This window comes from Phascolarctos cinereus, unplaced genomic scaffold (assembly GCF_003287225.1).
Source record: "Phascolarctos cinereus isolate Bilbo 61053 unplaced genomic scaffold, phaCin_HiC Scaffold_3;HRSCAF=262, whole genome shotgun sequence".
NCBI classification, from domain to species: Eukaryota; Metazoa; Chordata; class Mammalia; order Diprotodontia; family Phascolarctidae; genus Phascolarctos; species Phascolarctos cinereus.
In genome coordinates this window covers 239,320,077-239,339,934 of record NW_027555736.1, presented here as the reverse complement: position 1 = coordinate 239,339,934, position 19,858 = coordinate 239,320,077, and the positions used below count along the sequence as shown (strand labels likewise).

The window sequence follows — 19,858 nt, the reverse complement described above, 5'->3', positions numbered from 1 at the left end:
CCAGACAAACTGACTTCTCATTTCTTATGCATAACTCTCCATCTCCCATCTCATAGGTGTTTGCACTGGCTTTCCCTCATGCCTGGAATGCACTCTTACTTCACTTCCTTGTAAAATTCTGTTTCCTTCAAAACTGTGCTGTGATGCCCACAGCCATCTCCTTTGCGAAGCCTTTCCTGCACCATGCTCCACTCTCAGCTATAAGAGCCTCCCTAATAAATAAATCTACCCTGTATATATTCTAAATGTATTTCTATATGTACATACATGTTGTCTCCCCAATGGAATATAAGCTCCTTATGTGCAGGTACTCTCTCATTTTTGCCACTCTATCCCTCCTGCCTTGAATAGTGCCTGGCACATAGTAGGGTTACAGAAAAAGAATCTGAGAGCTGGAAGAAACCTCAATGGCCACGTAGTCCAACTCGCACACAAAGGGATCCATATGATGATATACATGACAAGTCTTTTCCTACTACTTCCCATCGTAGCTCTCTCCACAATTTTTCTTCTCCTTTTCTTCCTTCTAATTTATTTGGAAGCATACATCAGTGTTGCTAAATACTCAAGGCTAAAAAGGTTCCTCATTTGTGTTATAAATATATGTGTATATGAAAAGAGATACAAATGTGTAAACAAATTTAGCACTACTGTCATGTACATATAAATAGAATTTATTAATATTCCATCTTTTCCCCCTTAATACATTCTAAATAATTCTTTCTCGAAAGTATTTCTGACTTTTCAAAGAATTTTTCAGTGAGGAGGCAATTTCACTAATGCCTTTAACTTACCTCCAACAGCTAATATTCTCAAAGAAGATGTCCCCCCCCACCCGAGACCTTTTATGTAGAAATATCTACTTATTCTGCATGAAGTTTGAAAATATATTATCTTTTGTTTTTGTATTGAATGATAATCAAATACTTCTAGCCGAATGATAATCAAATGCTTCCAGCTTTCCAAAGAAAGCTCTTGCCAACCCATATACATAATAATTCTACTCTAAGTGACCAATGGATATCTTAAGATTTCAAATTGTATTTTGAGTGAGGTGGAGAACATTAGTGTAAAAGGGTTTACTAGAGTCTGGAAAGTAGGTTAGTTGTCTTTTTTTTTTTAACTTTACAAATAAATTCCTACTTTTCAACATTTCCCAACACTTTATTTTCACTCAATATAGTCAATGATATCATACTAGTTTAAAATTTTAAAGTTTGCAATTCCCAAACCTTTTTTAACCTTCCAATATTAAAGTTAATGACCTAGAGTCTAACTAAAGAGGATTGGTCAAATGATAGAATGTCTAGTCCCAAACTGAGAAAAATTTAAAACAAGAGAAGGGACATGCATTAGGTTATTAAAATCAATTACATTTACCAATAAAAGTCTGATTCCTGTGTCCAGGCTTCTGTTCCACCACAAGTCTTTACTGAATATGAATAACTGCATCAATGATACAACTACCATTTCCAATAATGCATTTTCTGTATTCTGCCATACCTGTAATAAATACATTGACAATTTTTAATAGGAAGAATTTACTCCTTCTAAGCAAAATTATATTCCCCTCGACTTCGTTGGTTATACATATTTAGAGAAGTCAAACATCTCCTCAATATAGCAATAGTAAAATACTTTAAATACACACAAAAGTTACCATTCTAAAGGCTCTTGTGAATCCAATGCAAACAGATACAGAGTGGAGTACTTGTAAGGAACTGTCAAGTGAAAGAAATGCGATCATAGCAAAAGGTGACACTGAAATAATAATGAATAAAAATTAAATTTTGCCATAGGTAATGCCTTCTATCATAATTTAATTTGGTAAATTGAGATAACTGCATAATTCAAGTAACCGAGAAATTATGGTTGCAAACCATTTTTTAACCTAGTAAAATATTATAAAATTCAGAAATTTAGTAATATGTTGTTAAATTGATTTTCCTACCTAGAGTTAGCAATATTCGTCTGACAACACCAACTTTCACAAGTCTTGTTTGCTTCTCCAAGAAGACAGTCACAGTTCTTGTATCCTTCGTATAGAAAGGATTTCGGAAAATTCCAAACACATATACACTTTGAATTTCCCTAAGCAGCCATGTTACTATAAACAGTACCATCAAAATATAACTAATGATAGTCTGGGGGCTTGTTTTGGAAAAGGCTGAAAACGCAGCAAAGATATGCAAAAGACTAGTTTCAATTAGTGCTAAAACTAATAAAATGAAATAAAAAAGACATTCCCGCCACCCAAACTGTTTTTTTGAACAATTACGCAGAGTCTTAGATTTGGCTGGAGTTTTCCGTCTGATTTTGCCTTCAAGTACAGAATGACCAATTACACTTAAGTTAAGACTTAGTAAGAATCCAAATCCAGTCATGAAAAGTACCACACCAACAGTGCTGGGAATGAAATAGGATGCTATAGCTGTTCCAGCAGAAACAAGAAACATTACTAGTAACCTGTGAAGAAAAGAAAAAGATTTCTGTAACTTTGTTATAAGTGAAGGCTCATATTTATTTGGAAACAAATGTAATATAAAAGCAGAAGGCACTCATAAAATTTTTTAAAAGACAGAACAATGTTATAACACTTCCAGAAACATTTTCCAAAATAAATTTACCTTAAGTGGCTTGACATAGGTGACCCTCCAAGGCCAAACTCCAAAACCTGCTCCATTCCCCACAGAAAAAGTGCATCGGGTGGGGGCAGAGTCCCCAGTGCCCACAGAATGGGCAAAAATACAAATAAGATGTGCAAAATTTGATTGATGTGCTCTAGAGCTGGTAAATTAACTGTAAACCTATAAAAAAATTCAAAATTATACAAAAATAAGTTATTACATGATATTTCAGTGGAATCTAAGTCCCTTGAAGGTAGGAATGGTTTTCTCTTTGTATTTCCAGTGCAGTGCCCAGAATGTAGTTGACACTTATGATATTTGTTGAATTGAATTGAGCTGGAATTATCTATTTCAACCCTCTCACTTTATAAAAGAGGAGACTGAGAACCTCTTTGTGAGGTTAGCCAACTTATACTAGGTCATCCATTCATTCGATAAACATTTTTAAAGTACCTACTATATCCCTGACCCTATGCTAAGGACTGGGCATACAAAGAGGCAAAAGACAGTTCCTCACCTCAAGGAGCTTACAATCTAATAGAGGTCACAGAGCCAATAAATGGTAGAGCAGAATTAGAACTCAGGTCCTGACTGCCAATCTTCCAGTGACCTTTCTCCTACACCATGGCATACAATGAAGGCTCTTTCCAGAAAAAGAAACCCACATATAAACAATTGTAGATAGTTCCCCAAACCTACACATACAGCACAGTTCAAATACTTAAGGATAAACAGTCCTAACATGAATGATACATGAATGAATACCCTTAAAGTCAACTGAGTTCAATTCAATCAAAGGCAAAGATGCTAACCTGTGCAAAAAATCCTATCTCCAATTTTCTAATATGAAAAGAGAACCAGAGTTTTGAAGATTTTGACCTCAATGAATAATAAAAGCCAAGATAACACCAATAACTATACTACTCAAGTACATAGTAATACATCAGAAGTAAATGAATGAAAAGCAGAGAGAAAGAGAGGTAGAGAGAGACAGCACAGTGATACAACACTTACTCTGAAGTAGGAGAATACATGTCCTTTATGCTTTTTGAACAAATGAAACATTAACTTAGGGGTAATGCTGTAATGTTGAATTCTTTGTCAACAGTTTCTATAGTGGTAATTTTTAAAAATCTTTTATTTTTTTGGTGTTCATTTTTTTTATATATAAACAAAAATTTTAAACTTTTTTTTTATTTGAATTCCAAATTTTCTCCCTCCCTTCCTTCCCTCCTCAAAAAGGAAAGCAATTTGGTATAGATTATACAGGTGCAGTCATCAGTGCTAACTTTTAAAACCAATTTCATTTAGTTCTTAGAAGAAAACACTTCAGGTATAAAAAGCAATCACATCATCTAAAACAAGCCAATGGAAAGACCACAGCTATGTAGAAAAAAAAAAAACATCTCTTACATCATATTGTTCAAAGCCATTCTACTTAAATAACATTTCATGTTTTGCATATATGTTCATTCAAATCATGACAATTTAATGTTGTTTATATTAAGACCACAGGAAAAAAAATACCCAATGATGGCACAGAAAGATCATCTCTACATGTGAAAGAAGTAGTTTATGACTAATCCAAAGTGAGTTAGTGGGTAATTCAGTGTTTTGTAATTTGCATTTGTAATGTTATACTTTTTTTTAATTGGGAAAAAATATTTAAACTTAACTTTTATTCACGCAAGAAAACATTTCGATAATGTTTTGGGAAGGGAAAATTTACTAAACTTATGAAACAATAACAAACCAGGTCATGTGAAGTGGAAAGAATATTAGACCTAGAAAAAAGGAGACCGGGTTCAGCCACTTACTGACTGTGTAGCCCTTGTTTAAGCCAATTAGCTGCTGGGGGCTATTACTTCATCTGTAACAGAGCATAATGAAGCATGTACTACCTATTTTTTTATTGTTGTGAAAAAAGACTTTGTAGACCTCAAAATGCTATCTAAATAAAAGCCAAACAACATGGAGGTATACTTCAGAAAAAATTCACATAAATAATATTCACATACCAATGGAAAATAAACAGGGTTACGCTTTGGTGTTCTTTAACTCAACTCAGACAAAAAATTATATATGATGAGTATGCAGTACTTGCTTATTATGACGAGTAAATAAGACTACAGTAAAATACTATTAAAAACAAAGCAATCATTTATTCATATCTTAAAAAGAGATGGAATACTATCTGTTTTGGCTTTTCAAATGTTGTATAATCTAATGTTAAGAGAGAAAGTGTTTCATTTGGTGATCACCTTTGAAAGCAACATTCATCTGGAGAGCTATGTGCAAATTCTGTATATATTTGAATCTTGGTTAATAACTATTCTTGTTAACATCATTTTTATATTTATGATATTAGTGTCTCTTAATTCTCCCTAATTAACTAAGCAGAAATGACCAATTTTTAGGCTAATTTTTACTTTCTACTGACGTTGATGCTAGAGGGGGTGTTTCATGATTTTTTTTTTGAACTTGTTTAAAAAAGAAATATAACAATTTTCCAACAATTTTTTAAAAAATTGTTTTAATAAAATGTGCCTTACATCTATTAAATCCAGTCTGGTTTTTTGCAAAATTTTCTTTTAATGTTAGTTCAGGAATAAGTAAAATGTAAAGGCATGAAGAATAGTAACCATGTTATATTTATACTTTCCCTTCACTAAATCTCTGCTGGGTGTTATCCAGGGAGTTGACCTTCCAAATGAAAATCATATGTCATTAGGTTGATAATTATCATTTAAAACAAGGTATGGGTTATAGGCTGAAGAAAAAAAAAACCCTATTCTGTAGATTATGACTGAAAAAGACTCTAAAAAAAGAAAAAAAATTTGTTAAGGGGGTACATATATAGATATACATCAAATACATTTCTTCACAACTTTTTAAAAGTAGTATTCAAGTACAATCTGATTACTCTAACTTTGAAAATCATACCACCAAAAAGAGACCAACATGTAAAAACGCTTTCTCCTAACGTCATCAATAGCAAGCAAAAATAATTATCATTTAATAAATTTTCCATACAAATGATAGGGAACTAAGCATTTTTTTTTCCTGTATTAGAGCTAATTTCATCAAAAGATTCATGTCTGGTTCTTTTATGAATTGGTATTAATGCAGAGAGCTAGATTAGTTACAATATGAATTTTAAATCTTACCTATTTAAAAACGATATTTATGAAAACAATGGCACAGAATATTTTTAAAAACACAAAACCATGAACTAGTTGGAGAAAATCACACAAGATAAAATCGATAGTTTTGATTATTTAAAATTAAGAAGGTTTTACACCAAAAATTCTAATGTAGTAAAAATTTGAAAGGAAACAAGTAACAGGAAGAAAAATCTTTATGTTTCTCTGATAAAGTCTCATTTCCAAGATATATAAGGAATTAATCCAAATTTATGAGATCAAAAACCATTCCCCAATAGATAAATCGACAGAAGACACGAACAGGTAGTTTTCAAAGAAATTCAAGCCATCAAATATCACATTAAAATAGGCTTTAAATCACTAATAATTTAATCACCAATTTAAATCTAATTAACTTAATTAAAAAAATTAATTTAAGAGAAATAAATGCAAATTAAAGCAATTTTGAGGTACTATCCCATTACTATAACTGGCAAAGATAACAAAAAAAGGAAAATGACAAAGGTTGGAGGGGCTGTAGAAAAACAGATACACTGGGGCACTGTTGGTGGAGCTGTCAATTGGTCCAGCCATTCTGGAAAGTAATTTGGGACTAAAGGTAGAAAATTACCAAACTCTGCAAACCTTTTGACCCAATTCTGCTATTACTAGGCCTCTATCACTAAGAAATTCAAGAAAGAGAAAAAGCTTCTATGTGGACACAAACATCTGTGAGGTTCTTTTTTTCAGGAGATACAAAAACTGGAAACTACAGGGGTGACTTCCTATTGAGGAACAGCTACATAAACTCTGGTTTATGAATGTAACGGAATATTACTGTGCCACAAGAAATGCTAAAACGGACAGTTTCCGAAGAAACTGAGAAGATGTTTAAGAAGTGATACAGAAAAAAGTAAGCAGAATTAGAACAACACAATGTTAACATGACTGAGATAAACAACATTAAAAGACTTCAGAAAACCTGTTCAATGCAAGGACAAAACATAAGACCAAAAGCATGAAGACAAAACTCTCCATTCACCTCCTGACAGGAAGGTGATAACTTTAAAATCCCAAAAGAGACATACATTTTTGGACATGGCTAATGTAGGAATATTTTGCCAGCCCATGAAGCAGTATATTAAGGGATTTTTTTCCCTAAAACTTGCTCAATGGGAACAAAGGGATATATTGGGAGACATGGATTAATTTAAAAAATCTGTTGCTTGAAAAATAAAAATAATAAACAATTTCCACAAAAATAAAAATGACTTAATAACTCTTAGAGATTTCAACCATTTTACTGAAGTGAGTATGGAATTTGAAGCAATTACTCAATTCATAAAGTTTTTTTCCATCTTCCATGATTACCTGGATAACTGCCTTAACCCTAGCATATTACTCTGTGGAAGACTGATTTTATCCTTTAAAAACATTGTTCTACAACCTAATTTTATGGTTATATAAATGTATTTGAATTACTATTTAAAATTATTTTCTCTTTAGGAAAGTTATTTTTTTATATTATCTGCCTAAAGCAACTGAAGGCATAAAAGAACTTATAAATTTTTTACCTGTGTGCAAGATCCACAGCAATAAAGAAAATAATATAAAGAGGCCTCATGAGAGCAGTAAATTCATAAGTGTCAAGTGTTTGGAAAGTAGCAGTCTCAGTGGCTGTATTTATGATTAACGAGTATTCTCCTATGCATACTGTCACCCATCCAAAGATAAATATCATAACAGTGCCTCCTATGTTACTATATAATAAGGTTATTCTGTTGGGAAGCAGATACCATGTTCCAAGTCCACAAATGACTCCAGCAAGTACAGAATGGAAAACAGTGTTGAGTATATATTTCTTTCCTGGAATTATAAACTTGATTGTTTCAGCATCTGCACAACCTGAAGATTCATATTCATCTTCATCTGTTAAGGTATCTGGACTCAGCATTCGTTCTATAGTCACTGATTTCTTTCTTGCGTATAAACTTGTCATTTGGATGACAAATGCAACAAAAAGCATTAATCCACCTGAGAGTGCTGCAGTATAATAGTCTTTCAGAATGTCTAATTGGTACAAGAGTGTTCCTATTCCTCCCAAAACCCATGGTATCAGGAAAAGAATTATCTGATTAACATATATGTAAGGAGGGGCACAATAGCCTAATTTGAATCGAGGACCGCCAAGAACTGTTTGTGGAAATCGCTTCAGAAAGAAGTCCTGCTTGTAATCATTCAGCAAAGGTACATCTGGACCCATTCTTTTTACTCAGGAATATAACGCATGTCTCATCTTCCCTGTCATATGAAGCTCAATCTAAGAAAAAAAAAAAAAAGAAAAAAGGTCAACATTTGAAAATGTCACATTCATAAAATTTTAAAAGTAATAAAATTTTATTGGCATATATTTTTCTGCTAATATTTATTATTTCATATTGTACCAAACTAAGTAATTTAATATTTTAAAATCTTTTTTCTCAAACCTACAAATGTTCTCCTGGTGATGCCGTATGGTTGCTAATCTTGGAGTACCATCCTGAAGAATCAGAGCAGTTTGTGACTCAAAGGGTGACACAGCAGGTGTTAAGTTTGCTGTGACATATTTCTAGTGGTTCTCTATGAAGAAGTGGTATGAAGGCTATTAGGAATGTAAGACTCAAAAAGAAGGTGTGACAATCAGGTAGGGACAGTGAGAGAGAACAGCTGGACAGCCCAAGTGTTGCACTAGAAGCCAAAAAATGTCAAAAGATCTAAAGGAATATCTCACCCATGTTGGGTGTATTCTCTGTGGAAACTCTATGGGGCAACATAGGCAACACAGAATCATACAGGATGAACAGATAGGCATGTTACAGTATGTACCAAAAGAGAAAACAACCACATCAGTGACATCATTGAGCCACTTAAATAACAAACTCCACGTACTCAACTCAGGCTTTCCAGTGACTTCACAAATAGTAGTCACTTTCCTATTGGGCTTTGTAAATTGTTTTTTTTCCCCTCTTCAGTACAAGTCTTTACAGGGGTAGATGGGCAGAAATTCTATGGATTCATATGCTCTTAAACTTCAGAGCTGTAGAGGGCCTTAGGGATCACCTAATCTAACTCCCTTCATTTTATATATGTAAATAACAAAGTAAGAAACTAAATGAAGTCTACTACTCCAAATGAAGTACTGTTTGAACTTTTCCTATACTTCACAAGCAATGTATTCCCAGAAATGCCCATATAAATGATATCATTTTAAATGTTAATAGCAGAACACATATCCTTTAACTCAGCTATACCACTACTAGGCCTATACCCCAAAGAAATTAAAGAAAGAGGAAAAGGATCTATATGAACACAAATATTTATAACAGCTTTTTTCACGGGAAACACAAAATTGGCAACTAAGGAGGGGAGTATTCTCTAATTAGGGAACAGCTAAACAATTGTGCTATATGAATATAATGGGATATCATTATGCCATAAGAAATGATGAAATGGACAATTTCAGAGGAAACTAGGAAGACCTTTATGAACTGATGCAGAGCAAAGTGAGCAGAACTAAAAGAATAATTTATACGATAATATTATAGAGAAAAATCCTTAAAAGTCTTTAGAAAATTATGATCAACGCTATGATAAATCATGGGTCCAAAGAAATGAAGAACACATCACTCATCACCTGACCAAAATAATGAACTTAAAATGTAGAAAGAGACATACCTTTTCAGATATGGCTAAAGTGGGATTTTGTGTTTTGGGGGTTTTTTTTAATGTGTTAAATGGGAAAATTAAATACACAACATACACAAGCAAATGAACATGGCATCTTTGTGTTCGATGAACTCTGGAATCCTAGTTACTGGGTAAACACTCACTATTTGCAAAAATTGTTGGGAAAACTGGAAAGTAAGCTGGTAGAAATTAGGTATAGATCAACACCTCAAATTCTTTACCAAAATAAACTTCAATGTATACATGACAGATAAAATGGTGACATTTTACACAAATTAGAAGACCAAGGAAGAAACATGCTTTTGGAACTATGGAGAGAGGAACAGTTCATGACGAAATAAGGGATAGAAAGGATCAAAGAAGAGAAAATGGACAATTTTGATTACATAAAATTTAAAAGTTTTTGCACAAACAAAACCAAATCAGCTAAAATTAGAAGGATTTATTTATTTTGGACTTATTTGCAAGTTTCTCTGATAAAGGTCTCATATGCAAACCATACAAGGAACCAATTTAATTTACGTAATCAAAAGCCATTTCCCAAATGACAGCTGAAAAATATGACTAGGCAGTTCTCAAGGGAAGAAATCTAAACTATCCATAGTTATATAAAAATGCTGAAAATAACTATTTGAAAACTTTAAATTAAATCAACTTTGAGGTACTTCCTCATACCGTTCAGGCTGGCAAAGATGATAAAAAGAAAATGACAAGCATAGAGGGGCTTCAGAAAAACAGGCACACTAACTGTTGGGTTAATTATAAACTGTAAAGATCAGCCATTCTGGAAAGCAATTTGAAACTATGCCCCAGATGCCACTAAATTACATATTCTTTAACCCAGCGATTACCCCTTACTGGGCTCATACCCCTAAAATGACCAAAGGAGACAAGGGTCCACACATGCAAAAATATAACAGTTTTTTCATGGTAGGCAAAAACTGGAAATTAAGAGGGTGCCCATCTATCGTGAAATGGATAGTTATGATATATGAATGTGATAGAGTATTACTGACCCATAAATGATGGCATGGACAATTCAGAGAAACCTAGATCTATGTTAACTGATGAGTGACATGAGCAGAAAAAGGCAATTTATGTAACAAAAATATTATAAATAAAAACAACTTTTAAAGACTTCAGAACTCTTGCCAATGCAATAACAACACAATCCCACAGATGTTGAAGCATGCTAACCCTTTTGACAAAAATAATTAACTTAAAACACAGAGACACATTTTTGGACATGGTCAATGAGGGAATTTGCTTTGCTCGACTATTTCCAAGGTTTTCTTTTCTTCCTTTTTTTGTTGTTCATTTGAGTGAAGGGGCAATGAGAAGACCAAAAAAAAAAAACCAAACAAAAAACCAAAAAACCAGAAAAATAAATGCTTGCATTTGAAAAATAATTAAAATTAAAGAAATTTAGTAATCAAAAGAATTCACAATGAACTCTGGCTATGCTTTCTACACCCTTGACATCTTGCCTTTTCTCCACGCCCTTTAGTCATTCTTTCCCTTTTCTAAATTAATTTATTTTTAGTTTTCAATATTCACGTCCATTAAGATTTTGAGTTTTAAATTTTCTTCCCCTCCCACTTCTTCCCCCCTCCCCAAGATGGTACAATCTGATACAGGCTCTACATATACATTCATGTTAAGCATATTTTCCCATTAGTCATGATGTAAAGAACAATTAGAACTAATGAGAGGAACCACGAGAATGAAGCAATAAAAAGAAACAGCAAAGGAAAAGGAGAGCAAATAGTATGTTTCCATCTGTATTCAGACTCCATAGTTCTTTCTCTGGGTGTGGATAGCAATTTCCATCATGAAACTTTTGGAATTGTCTTAGATTCTTGCACAGCTGTCTATCAAAGTCAGCCATCACACAATGTGGCTGTTACTGCGTACAACGTTCTTTCGATTCTGCTCATTTCACTCTGCGTCAGTTCATGTATGTAAGTCTTTCCAGTTTTTTTGAAGTCTGGCTGCTCATCATTTCTTATAGCACAACAGTATTCCACTACATTCATATACCACAACTTGTTCAGCCACTTCCTAATTGATGGGCATCCCCTCAATTTACAATTCTTTGCCTCCACACAAAGAGCTGCTACAAATATTTTTGTACATGTGGGTCCTTTTTGTGTTTTTATGATCTCTTTGGGATACAGCCCTAGAAGTGCTATTGCTGTGTCAAAGGGTATGCATGCTCATTTTTATAGCCCTTTGGGCATAGTTCCACATTGCCCTCCAGAACGGTTGGATTAGTTCAAAATTCCACCAACAATTCATTAGAATTCCAATTTTCCCACATCTTCTCCAATATTTATCATTTTCCTGTTTTGTCATGTTAGCCAATCTGATAGGTGTGATACAGTTCCTCAAGAGTCGTTTTGATTTGCATTTCTCCAATCAATAGTGATTTAGAACATTTTTTGATGTGACTATACATAGCTTTAGTTTCTTCCTCTGAGAACTGCCTGTTCACATCCTTTGAGCATTTCTCAATTGCGGAATGACTTGTATTCATATAAATTTGACTCAGTTCTTTACGTATTTTAGAAAAGAGGCCTTTATCAGAGACACTGGTAATAAAACTTCTTTCCCAGTTTTCTGCTTCCCTTCTAATCTTGGATACACTGGCTTTATTTGTGCAAAAACTTTTCAATTTAATGTAATCAAAATTGTCCATTTTGCATTTCATATTATTCTCTGTCTCGTTTGGTCATAAATTCTTCCCTTCTCCATAGGTCTGAAAGGTAAATCCCTTTTTTCTTTGATCTTCCTTTTACACCTGCCTTTCTGTGTACCTAACCTATTCCACTGATCCACCACTCTATTTCTTAGCCAGTACCAAACAGTTTTGATGATTGCCACTTTATAATATAGTTTTAGATCTGGTATGGCTAGGCCACCTTCCTTTGCTTTTTTCCCCCCCATTAATTCCCTCCATATTCTTGACCTTTTGTTCTTCCCAGATGAATTATTACACTTTTCTAGTTCTATAAAATAATTTTTTGGTAGTTTGATTGGTATGATACTAAATAAGTAAATTAATTTAGGTAGAATTGTTATTTTTATTATATTAGCTCAGCATATCCATGAGCAATTGATATTTTTCCAATTATTTAGATCTGTCTTTATTTATGTGATAAGTGTTTTATAACTGTGTTCATATAGTTCCTTGGTTTGTCTTGGCAGGTAAACTGTCAAATATTTTGTATTGTCACTTCCAGTTACTTTAAATGGAATTTCTCTATTTCTTGCTGCTGGGCTCTGTTAGTAACATATCGAAATGCCAATGATTTATGTGGGTTTATTTTATATCCTGCAACTTTGCAGACAGGAAGTAGTGAAACACAGGAGAACCAGGAGAGTAATATCATAAAAACTCACTAAGGGTGGTCAACAGCGTCAAATGAAGTAGATAGAAAAGATGACAAGATGAGAAATGACAAAAAAATTTGGCAATTAAGAGCTCATCGGCAACTTTGGAGAGAAGTTTCAGTTGAATGATGAGGTCAGAAACCACATTTCAGAGATTTTAGAAGAATAAGAAGAATAAGTGGAGATATATAGATAGCTTTCTCAAGGGGAGGAAAGCTACAGGATGATAGCTAGTAGGTATAGTGCAGTCTAGTGAAGGTTTGTTTTTTAAAGGAGGGAAAGATCTTGGGCACATCCTAAGGCAGTAAGAAAGGAACCAACAGACAGGGAGAGGTTAACGACTTGAGAGAAGGGATGATTCATAGGGCAATCTGCTGGAGGAGACAGGAAGAGATGAGATTAAGTCCCCACGTGGAGTGGTTAGCCTTGGCCAGAAGGCTATCTTTTTGACAGAGATTGGGGAAAGGAGGAAAATGTAGAGGATAATGTGAAGGGGTTTTGAGATGAAGAAAATCAAAGAAAAGAGGCTCACATAGAATAGCTCATATATATTAAGAGGTCCTCAGTTATAAGAGAGGCGATAGAAGGTGTAGAAGCCTTGAGGAGGAAAGAGAATATTTGGAATAGTTTCTGTAGGGAGTAGTTTCTGTAGGGAGTAAAAGGAAAAGTCTATTTCCCTCGCTATATCTCCCCATTCAGAGGGGCAGGGACTGTTTCATTTATTGTACATGTACGCGCAGTGCCTGGCACATAGTACATTCTTAATAAATGCTTGGAATGATGACTCACTGGTTCTTTTTATTTAGCAAAACTTACCAAGATAAACCAGAACGCCAATATCTATATGATTCTTCTTCCTCTTTCTAATTTAGAAGGTAATTGGGAAAGACAGAGGAAAATATATGAGTAAAAATGGTATTTTATTTCTGTTGAGGGCCTCATCATTCTATCAGGTAACCCAAGTTTTGAATCTCTGTTTTCTGCACTTCCTCACTCTCCTTCACCCATGTATCCAATTAGTTGCCAAATCTTGTTTTTATATTTACATCATCTCTCACATCTCTCCCCTTCTCTCTACTCCTGCATTTACTCATTCAACAAATATACACTGAGTGCCTACCACGTGTAAAGTAATGTTAATGTGCTATAAGGAATACAAAGATGAGGAAGATTTTATACTTTTCTTCATAAAGCTTAAAGTCTAGCAGGGTGATGACACCTACACATGCAACTATAATATAAAATGTTAAAAGATTATAAAAAGGATGCAAAGTTTTATGCTAGTTCAGAGGTGGTAAATATTACTTTTCACTATTCCTTAAGAAATGTATAACTTATAGTTCATCCAAATTCAATGCATAAAATGAAACCACAATCTAAGTGTTTTCTGTAGGTTTACAGATAAAAAAATACAAAAAGTTGGAAAGGAAACACTGGAGTACTTAAGGGAAACTTCTGCCCCAGCTCCTTGAAAATTACCTCAAGACACAGAAAATACCTCCAAATGAAGCAGAGAATCAGAGAGAAATACCACTGAGGTACTCACCACTCCTCTAAAAAAAAAAGTCACAACCAAGGACCATGTGATGAGCTCTAGATCTAAATCAGTATCTAGAAGACCATTCTATATAGAACTAGAGTCCCTATTTAGGAGACCCTGGCTTCTAGATCCTCCAACCTATTCAGGACTACAGCAGGGAGAAAAGGGCCAGGGCTCAACTACACCATCTGAGACTGGGAATGGGCAGAATTATGCCCCCGCACAGAGTCATGGTCTAGAATTGTACTGTTGGCAGGTCACAAGAAGTAGGATCCTAGGCTTAGCCTTCCTACGCAGGACCATGATCTCCACCTCAGTACTCCAGACCAAGACTGCTGAAATATATAAGGCTAAGAAAATACTGTCAACCTGTCTTGCTAGCTTCCCTACTCCAACACCTGAGAGAACAGTGTGGCTTCTTGTATTTATCCACTCCCAACCCCGGGTCTAGAGCATTGACGAACTTCACTAACAACGCCAGAAATTGTAGAGGAAAGAGAAATTCAAAAGAAAAAGATGAGAGACCTTTGTCTCGAATTTTGTATGTATCTTGTTAGCCAATCCTAACAGACAACATGAAGTCACAAGAAAACAGAAGAAAACTCCTAAGATAACAAAAGAATACTATAAGCTGAGACTCCCAAGATAAAATTCCAGAAGAAGAAAATAATTCCAGCAATAATTAAAAGTATGACCCCCCAAGGGGAAAGAAGGATGAACTGGTCACAAGGAGTCTGAGAGAGGAAGGGAGAAATGTAGCAAGAGATCAAGAAATAAAGCATCTGAGGAAAAACTTAAAAAAGGAGAATAAACAATAAAAAGAAAAGTTGGAAAAATTAACCCATGGAAAAATTACAGACATTTTGATAAAAAGAACAATGAAAACAAAACTCAAAAATCCAATGATACAACAATACTAGCATACAAATGAAAAGGACTAAAATATCCGAACATATGAGGCAGATTTAGTGTAAAAAAATGAACTGAAAAACAGGACAAGGAGAGTTAAATTAAGAATCAATGAATTCTCTGAAAACAGTGGCCAAATAAAAATGCAGGATAGCATATTTTAGGGGAAAAAATACCCAGAGCTAGGGCAAAGGAAAAATAGAAGGAATCTGTAAGTCACCACCTAAAAGAAACCCCAAATTTAACATATTCAAAACTGTGATTGACAAATGCTAGAAAGTGTTCAGGTTAAAGAAAAAAGTACAAGGAACCAGAGTGAGGTTTATACAAGATTATGCAGCAACTGCAATAAGGAAAGGAAAATCAGGATTAAAATTTACTGAAAAACAAAAAAAGAAAATTCTAACATCAAGAATAATTTATCTTGAAGAGCTGAACATAATCCTACAAGGAAAAAAAATAAGTCTTTAATAGAAGAGAAGACTTCCAATCATTACTATTGAGAAAATGAGAAAATCCTAGGAAAATAAACAAGTTCAAGCAATATGAAAGGACGAAATGATGATGAAGTCTTTACATCTTAAAGGGAAGAGAAGAGTCTATTGTTCCTCCAGACCTCTTGAAGGACCAAAGTAGTTCAGACTGAGGATGTATGTGTTTAAAAGAGAAAAGACAGGGAATGGGAAAAGGAGGGAAGAAGGGAAGTTCTCCTAATAGAGGGGGAAAGAGAAGGAAGCAGGAATAGGAATCTTAAGAACATCAACTGTATTTGAGTCAGGAAAGGAAAGGTTAGGGGAACAAAAAGCGTATAGTGCGGAAATACAATAAAGTAAAAGGGGTGGGATTTAAGAGAGTGGGTAGAGTTGAAAAGGTGATAGTCACAAGCAAAACAAAATTCTGGGTATAGGGGAAGAAATAAGTGGGATCAGACCAATCCCTCCTCTGTCTCTCAGAATCCCTGCATTCCTTCCAGATGCAGCTCAAATAATATCTTCTACAGATCTTTCCAGGACTGCCACCTACTAATGCCTCCTCTTTTAAGGTTATTTTCCATTTAATTTTGTATGTATCTTGTATGTAAATGGTGTCTACTCCATTAGACTGTAAGCTCCACTAGGATAGGGCTTTTTTTTTGTATTACCAAAGTTTGAGGCAGTGTCTGTCATACAGTAATTGCTTAATAAATGTTTGTTGATTAAATGATTACTTAAGGCTTATTCAGGAATTATTTAAGGGCTCTATTACACAGACTGAAATTGTTTCAGAAGAGAGGTATTAAGTTGACTCCAGTTTTTAGTTAACCGAAAGTGGGAGAAGGATTCCAGTATAGACTCAGAAATTTTACAGCAGCCAGATTATCTGCAGAAAGATAGCAAGCTAAGATTAGGCCAGTTGTTCGGATTGGGAAGACTAGAAAGGTCAGTCTACTAAGAGTACCTTCCCCTCCAAATATTTCAAGAATTAGGAATTCAATTCAGCAAGAATTGACTTGGAAGACAACTAACTGAAAGCCTGTTCATGAACAGTTCTTTTAAAATGGAAATACCTTCTAGGAGGATTAAGCTATAGTGTAAATTACTTTTAGACATCAACTCACTTTCTCTCCAACATCTAGCCAAGATTAAGATTTTACAATGCAAAATTACAGGGTTGGAAAAGAACTTAGTAGAGCCTTTAGTTCAATCTTCTCATTTTGAAGATAAAGTAAGTGAGATCCAGAGTTTGCATGACTGGCCCAAGCTAGTTACTGCTTACTGGCAGTACTTGGAATAAGAAGCAAAGTTTTCCCAACTTCTAATACTGTTATTTTTGCTATACTATATTGCTTCTTGAGAAAAGAATGCTTCAATTTGAGAGGGGAGACGATAAAGGAAGGATAGTCTTTAAGCAAGAGTGGGTAGTAGTGGGGTAAAACTAGTCTCAGTCAGATACCAAAATGGGGAACTGGGCAGAGTCTGAGGGGACAGGAACCCTGGGAGATGATAAAGAAAGACTATCTTTTTTTGCTTTCCAACGTTTCGTGGGGAGTTGCTGGAGATAACTCTGGTACTACTGAAAATTATTCTATACTAGCTGTGTGACCCTGGGCAAGTCACTTAACCCTAACTGCCTCACCTAAAAAAAAATTCCTTCTATATAAGAACCTGTACAATCAAAGTACTAAAACAGTAGTCCTTGAACTTGAAATTCTGTTTTGCCTGCATCTTAACAAAAATTCAAATATTTACTAAATGTCTACTGAGTGTAAGTATTGTGCCAGGCATCTAGAAGGATAAAAAGTAATATAAGACATACTTCCTGCCCTCAGAAAGCTGACAATCTAGAAAATTAATAAATAATAATTAAAAAAAAATAAACAGTATAGAGCAGTATGGACCAAATGGCTGACACAGAAAATAATGCTATAAGAGTTCACAAAATCTCAGAACTGAAAAGTCACGTATAAGTTCAGAGTTCAGAGAAAACAACGTTGGTAATAGTGGAAAGAACAGATTTCAGATTAGACAATTACAGTTTGAATCTAAGCTCTGCTTACTGCCTGTGTAACATAGGGCAAGTTTTCCCAATTTCTAGTGTACCCCTCTAAGTCGATGTCTATTTGTTTTATATACATCCTATATTTAATTATCTGTGAACATATACCCCAGGGAGAATAGAAAGTTCTCTACAGCAAGTATAGTCGACATCATTTTAGGGTCTGTATCCCTAGCAAAGCTCCCAACCTGGAGTAGGTAGGTACTTAATATGCCCAGGGACTGACAGAGAATGACGTTAGGCCTTGAAAGAAGGACAGGACCATAAATAGAGAATGGGGAGAAAATTCTTAATAGGGAAAATGGCATGTGAAAAGCCAGAGGCAGAAAAACAGAAGCTCTGTAGGGGGAAGAGTCAGTAAACAAGTGAATAGTTGCAGTAGAAGGTTCCTCAAAGACCAACAGAAGGAAATAAAGCTGGAAAGGCAAGGTCACTTTTAAACACTTTATAGAGAACAGTTTGTAAACTAAACTGAGAGAATGATAAACAGAAATGTTAATAACTTCCTAATAACTAATTCAAGAAATCAATATTGGACAAATTCCACGAACATATCTGGAGAGATATTTTGAAATCCAGCTTTTCTTATAATTGTTGGAAAAAACAAATTAATGGGTTCAAATTTAGCAAACCAATGGCAGGAAACTAACGTTATCTGAACTGTAGGAATTATGGAGTTTATGTGGAGAAAAGGGCTTTATACCTTGTTCTTTTTAAAGAAAAAAATGGGGGCAGCCAGGTGGCACACTGGCCCTGAGTTCAAATCCGGCCTCAGACCAAACACTTGACACTTACTAGCTGTGTGACCCTGGGCAAGTCACTTAACCCCAATTTCCTAAAAAAAAAAAAAAAAGAAAAGAAAAACAACAACAACAAAAGAAAAAAAGAAAGTAAAACAGGCATAAAGTTCTATGGAAGGAGTGGGGTGAGGTGCTGCAAATTGTGAAAGCGGAGATTTTAAAAGCAGGACCAACGTGGTTCTCCATCTGCGGGGCAATACAGCAACAGAGGTGTGTTCCACGTGGGTGGAAGGGAACGTACCTCTCTCATCCCAGTGAAGAAGCTTGGACCAGGGCTCCGGGAGGCTGCATTTCTTAATTCTAATTTTAATTTCTACGATGGGCTGGGCGCTTTCCCCTGATGGGCGGCAACGACCTGCAGGGCAGTGGACGAGGAAAAAAAACCAAGCCCTGCAGCCTCGCCCGGAACACATACACCCCTGCACCCCAAACGACCCGATCCGCAACGTCCCCAATTCTATGGCCCGTCCCCCAAAGAGCCTCGTTTCCACAACTCAAGCAAACTTGACCTTGCGAGGCCCAGCCCGCGTCCAAGCGTTGCCAGGTTTCGGGGCGGCGTAGACCCCACCTTCACCAGCCTCCGGCGCGGCCGAAGGAGCTCCCCGCCCCCATCCCGGTCCACCCCCGGGAGATTCCCCCCCCACACACCCCGCCAACGGAGCGAGCTCCACGACGCCGCCGCGCTTCCCCGGGGCCAAAAGCGGCGCGGGCTGAGGAGACACGCTGGGTCCACCCCTCGCCCTCCCCCTTGGCTCTCTCTCTGCCCACCGCCCTCCCGCGCGGTGGCGGGCACCCGCCCCGGGGGATCTAGGGGAGGTGAGGGAGTCACGGCGTCTTACGGGGGCGGAGAGGAGGCGCAGCCAGGCGAGTTGGCCGTGATGATGCCAGCTCTGACCTTTCACCCGGACGCGCCACGACGTCGTTGCCTTGACAACCGCGACGTTGTCCTAATGGTGAGGCCGGCGGCCGGGCGGGGTAAATGCGCGGCCGCCATTTCTTCCTTTTCCTGTCTATTGGGCTCCCCTTCCTCTGCCGACCAGATTCTCTGGGCGTTGTTTTCTTTTTCTCTTCCCGTTTCCTGCAGTCGTGCTTTGTCCTCAGGGTGTTACCGCCTGGAAGAGTCACCCCCGCCTCCACCGGGTCACCATTCTTTCCCTGTCGCTCCCCTCCCTGTCGTGTGTTCAA

General features: G+C 36.0%; 1 protein-coding gene across 4 annotated transcripts in view; it reads right to left on the bottom strand.

The window, feature by feature from the left end:
• The window catches only part of PCNX4 (pecanex 4), a 57,611-nt gene extending 38,010 nt beyond the window's left edge, over positions 1–19,601 (bottom strand). For 2 of the 4 annotated variants that reach the window (XM_020986483.2, XM_020986484.2), the window contains exons 1-6: positions 18,915–19,291; positions 7,345–8,090; positions 2,628–2,807; positions 1,952–2,466; positions 1,661–1,761; positions 1,381–1,503 (exon numbers count right to left, since the gene is read on the bottom strand). In XM_020986483.2, coding sequence (XP_020842142.1) covers positions 1,381–1,503; positions 1,661–1,761; positions 1,952–2,466; positions 2,628–2,807; positions 7,345–8,033 — 1,608 coding nt within the window. In that variant the 5' untranslated portion in view covers positions 8,034–8,090; positions 18,915–19,291. The other 2 variants (XM_020986482.2, XM_078151517.1) reach the window with 2 other exon arrangements.
• Between the last annotated feature and the right edge of the window lie 257 nt (positions 19,602–19,858).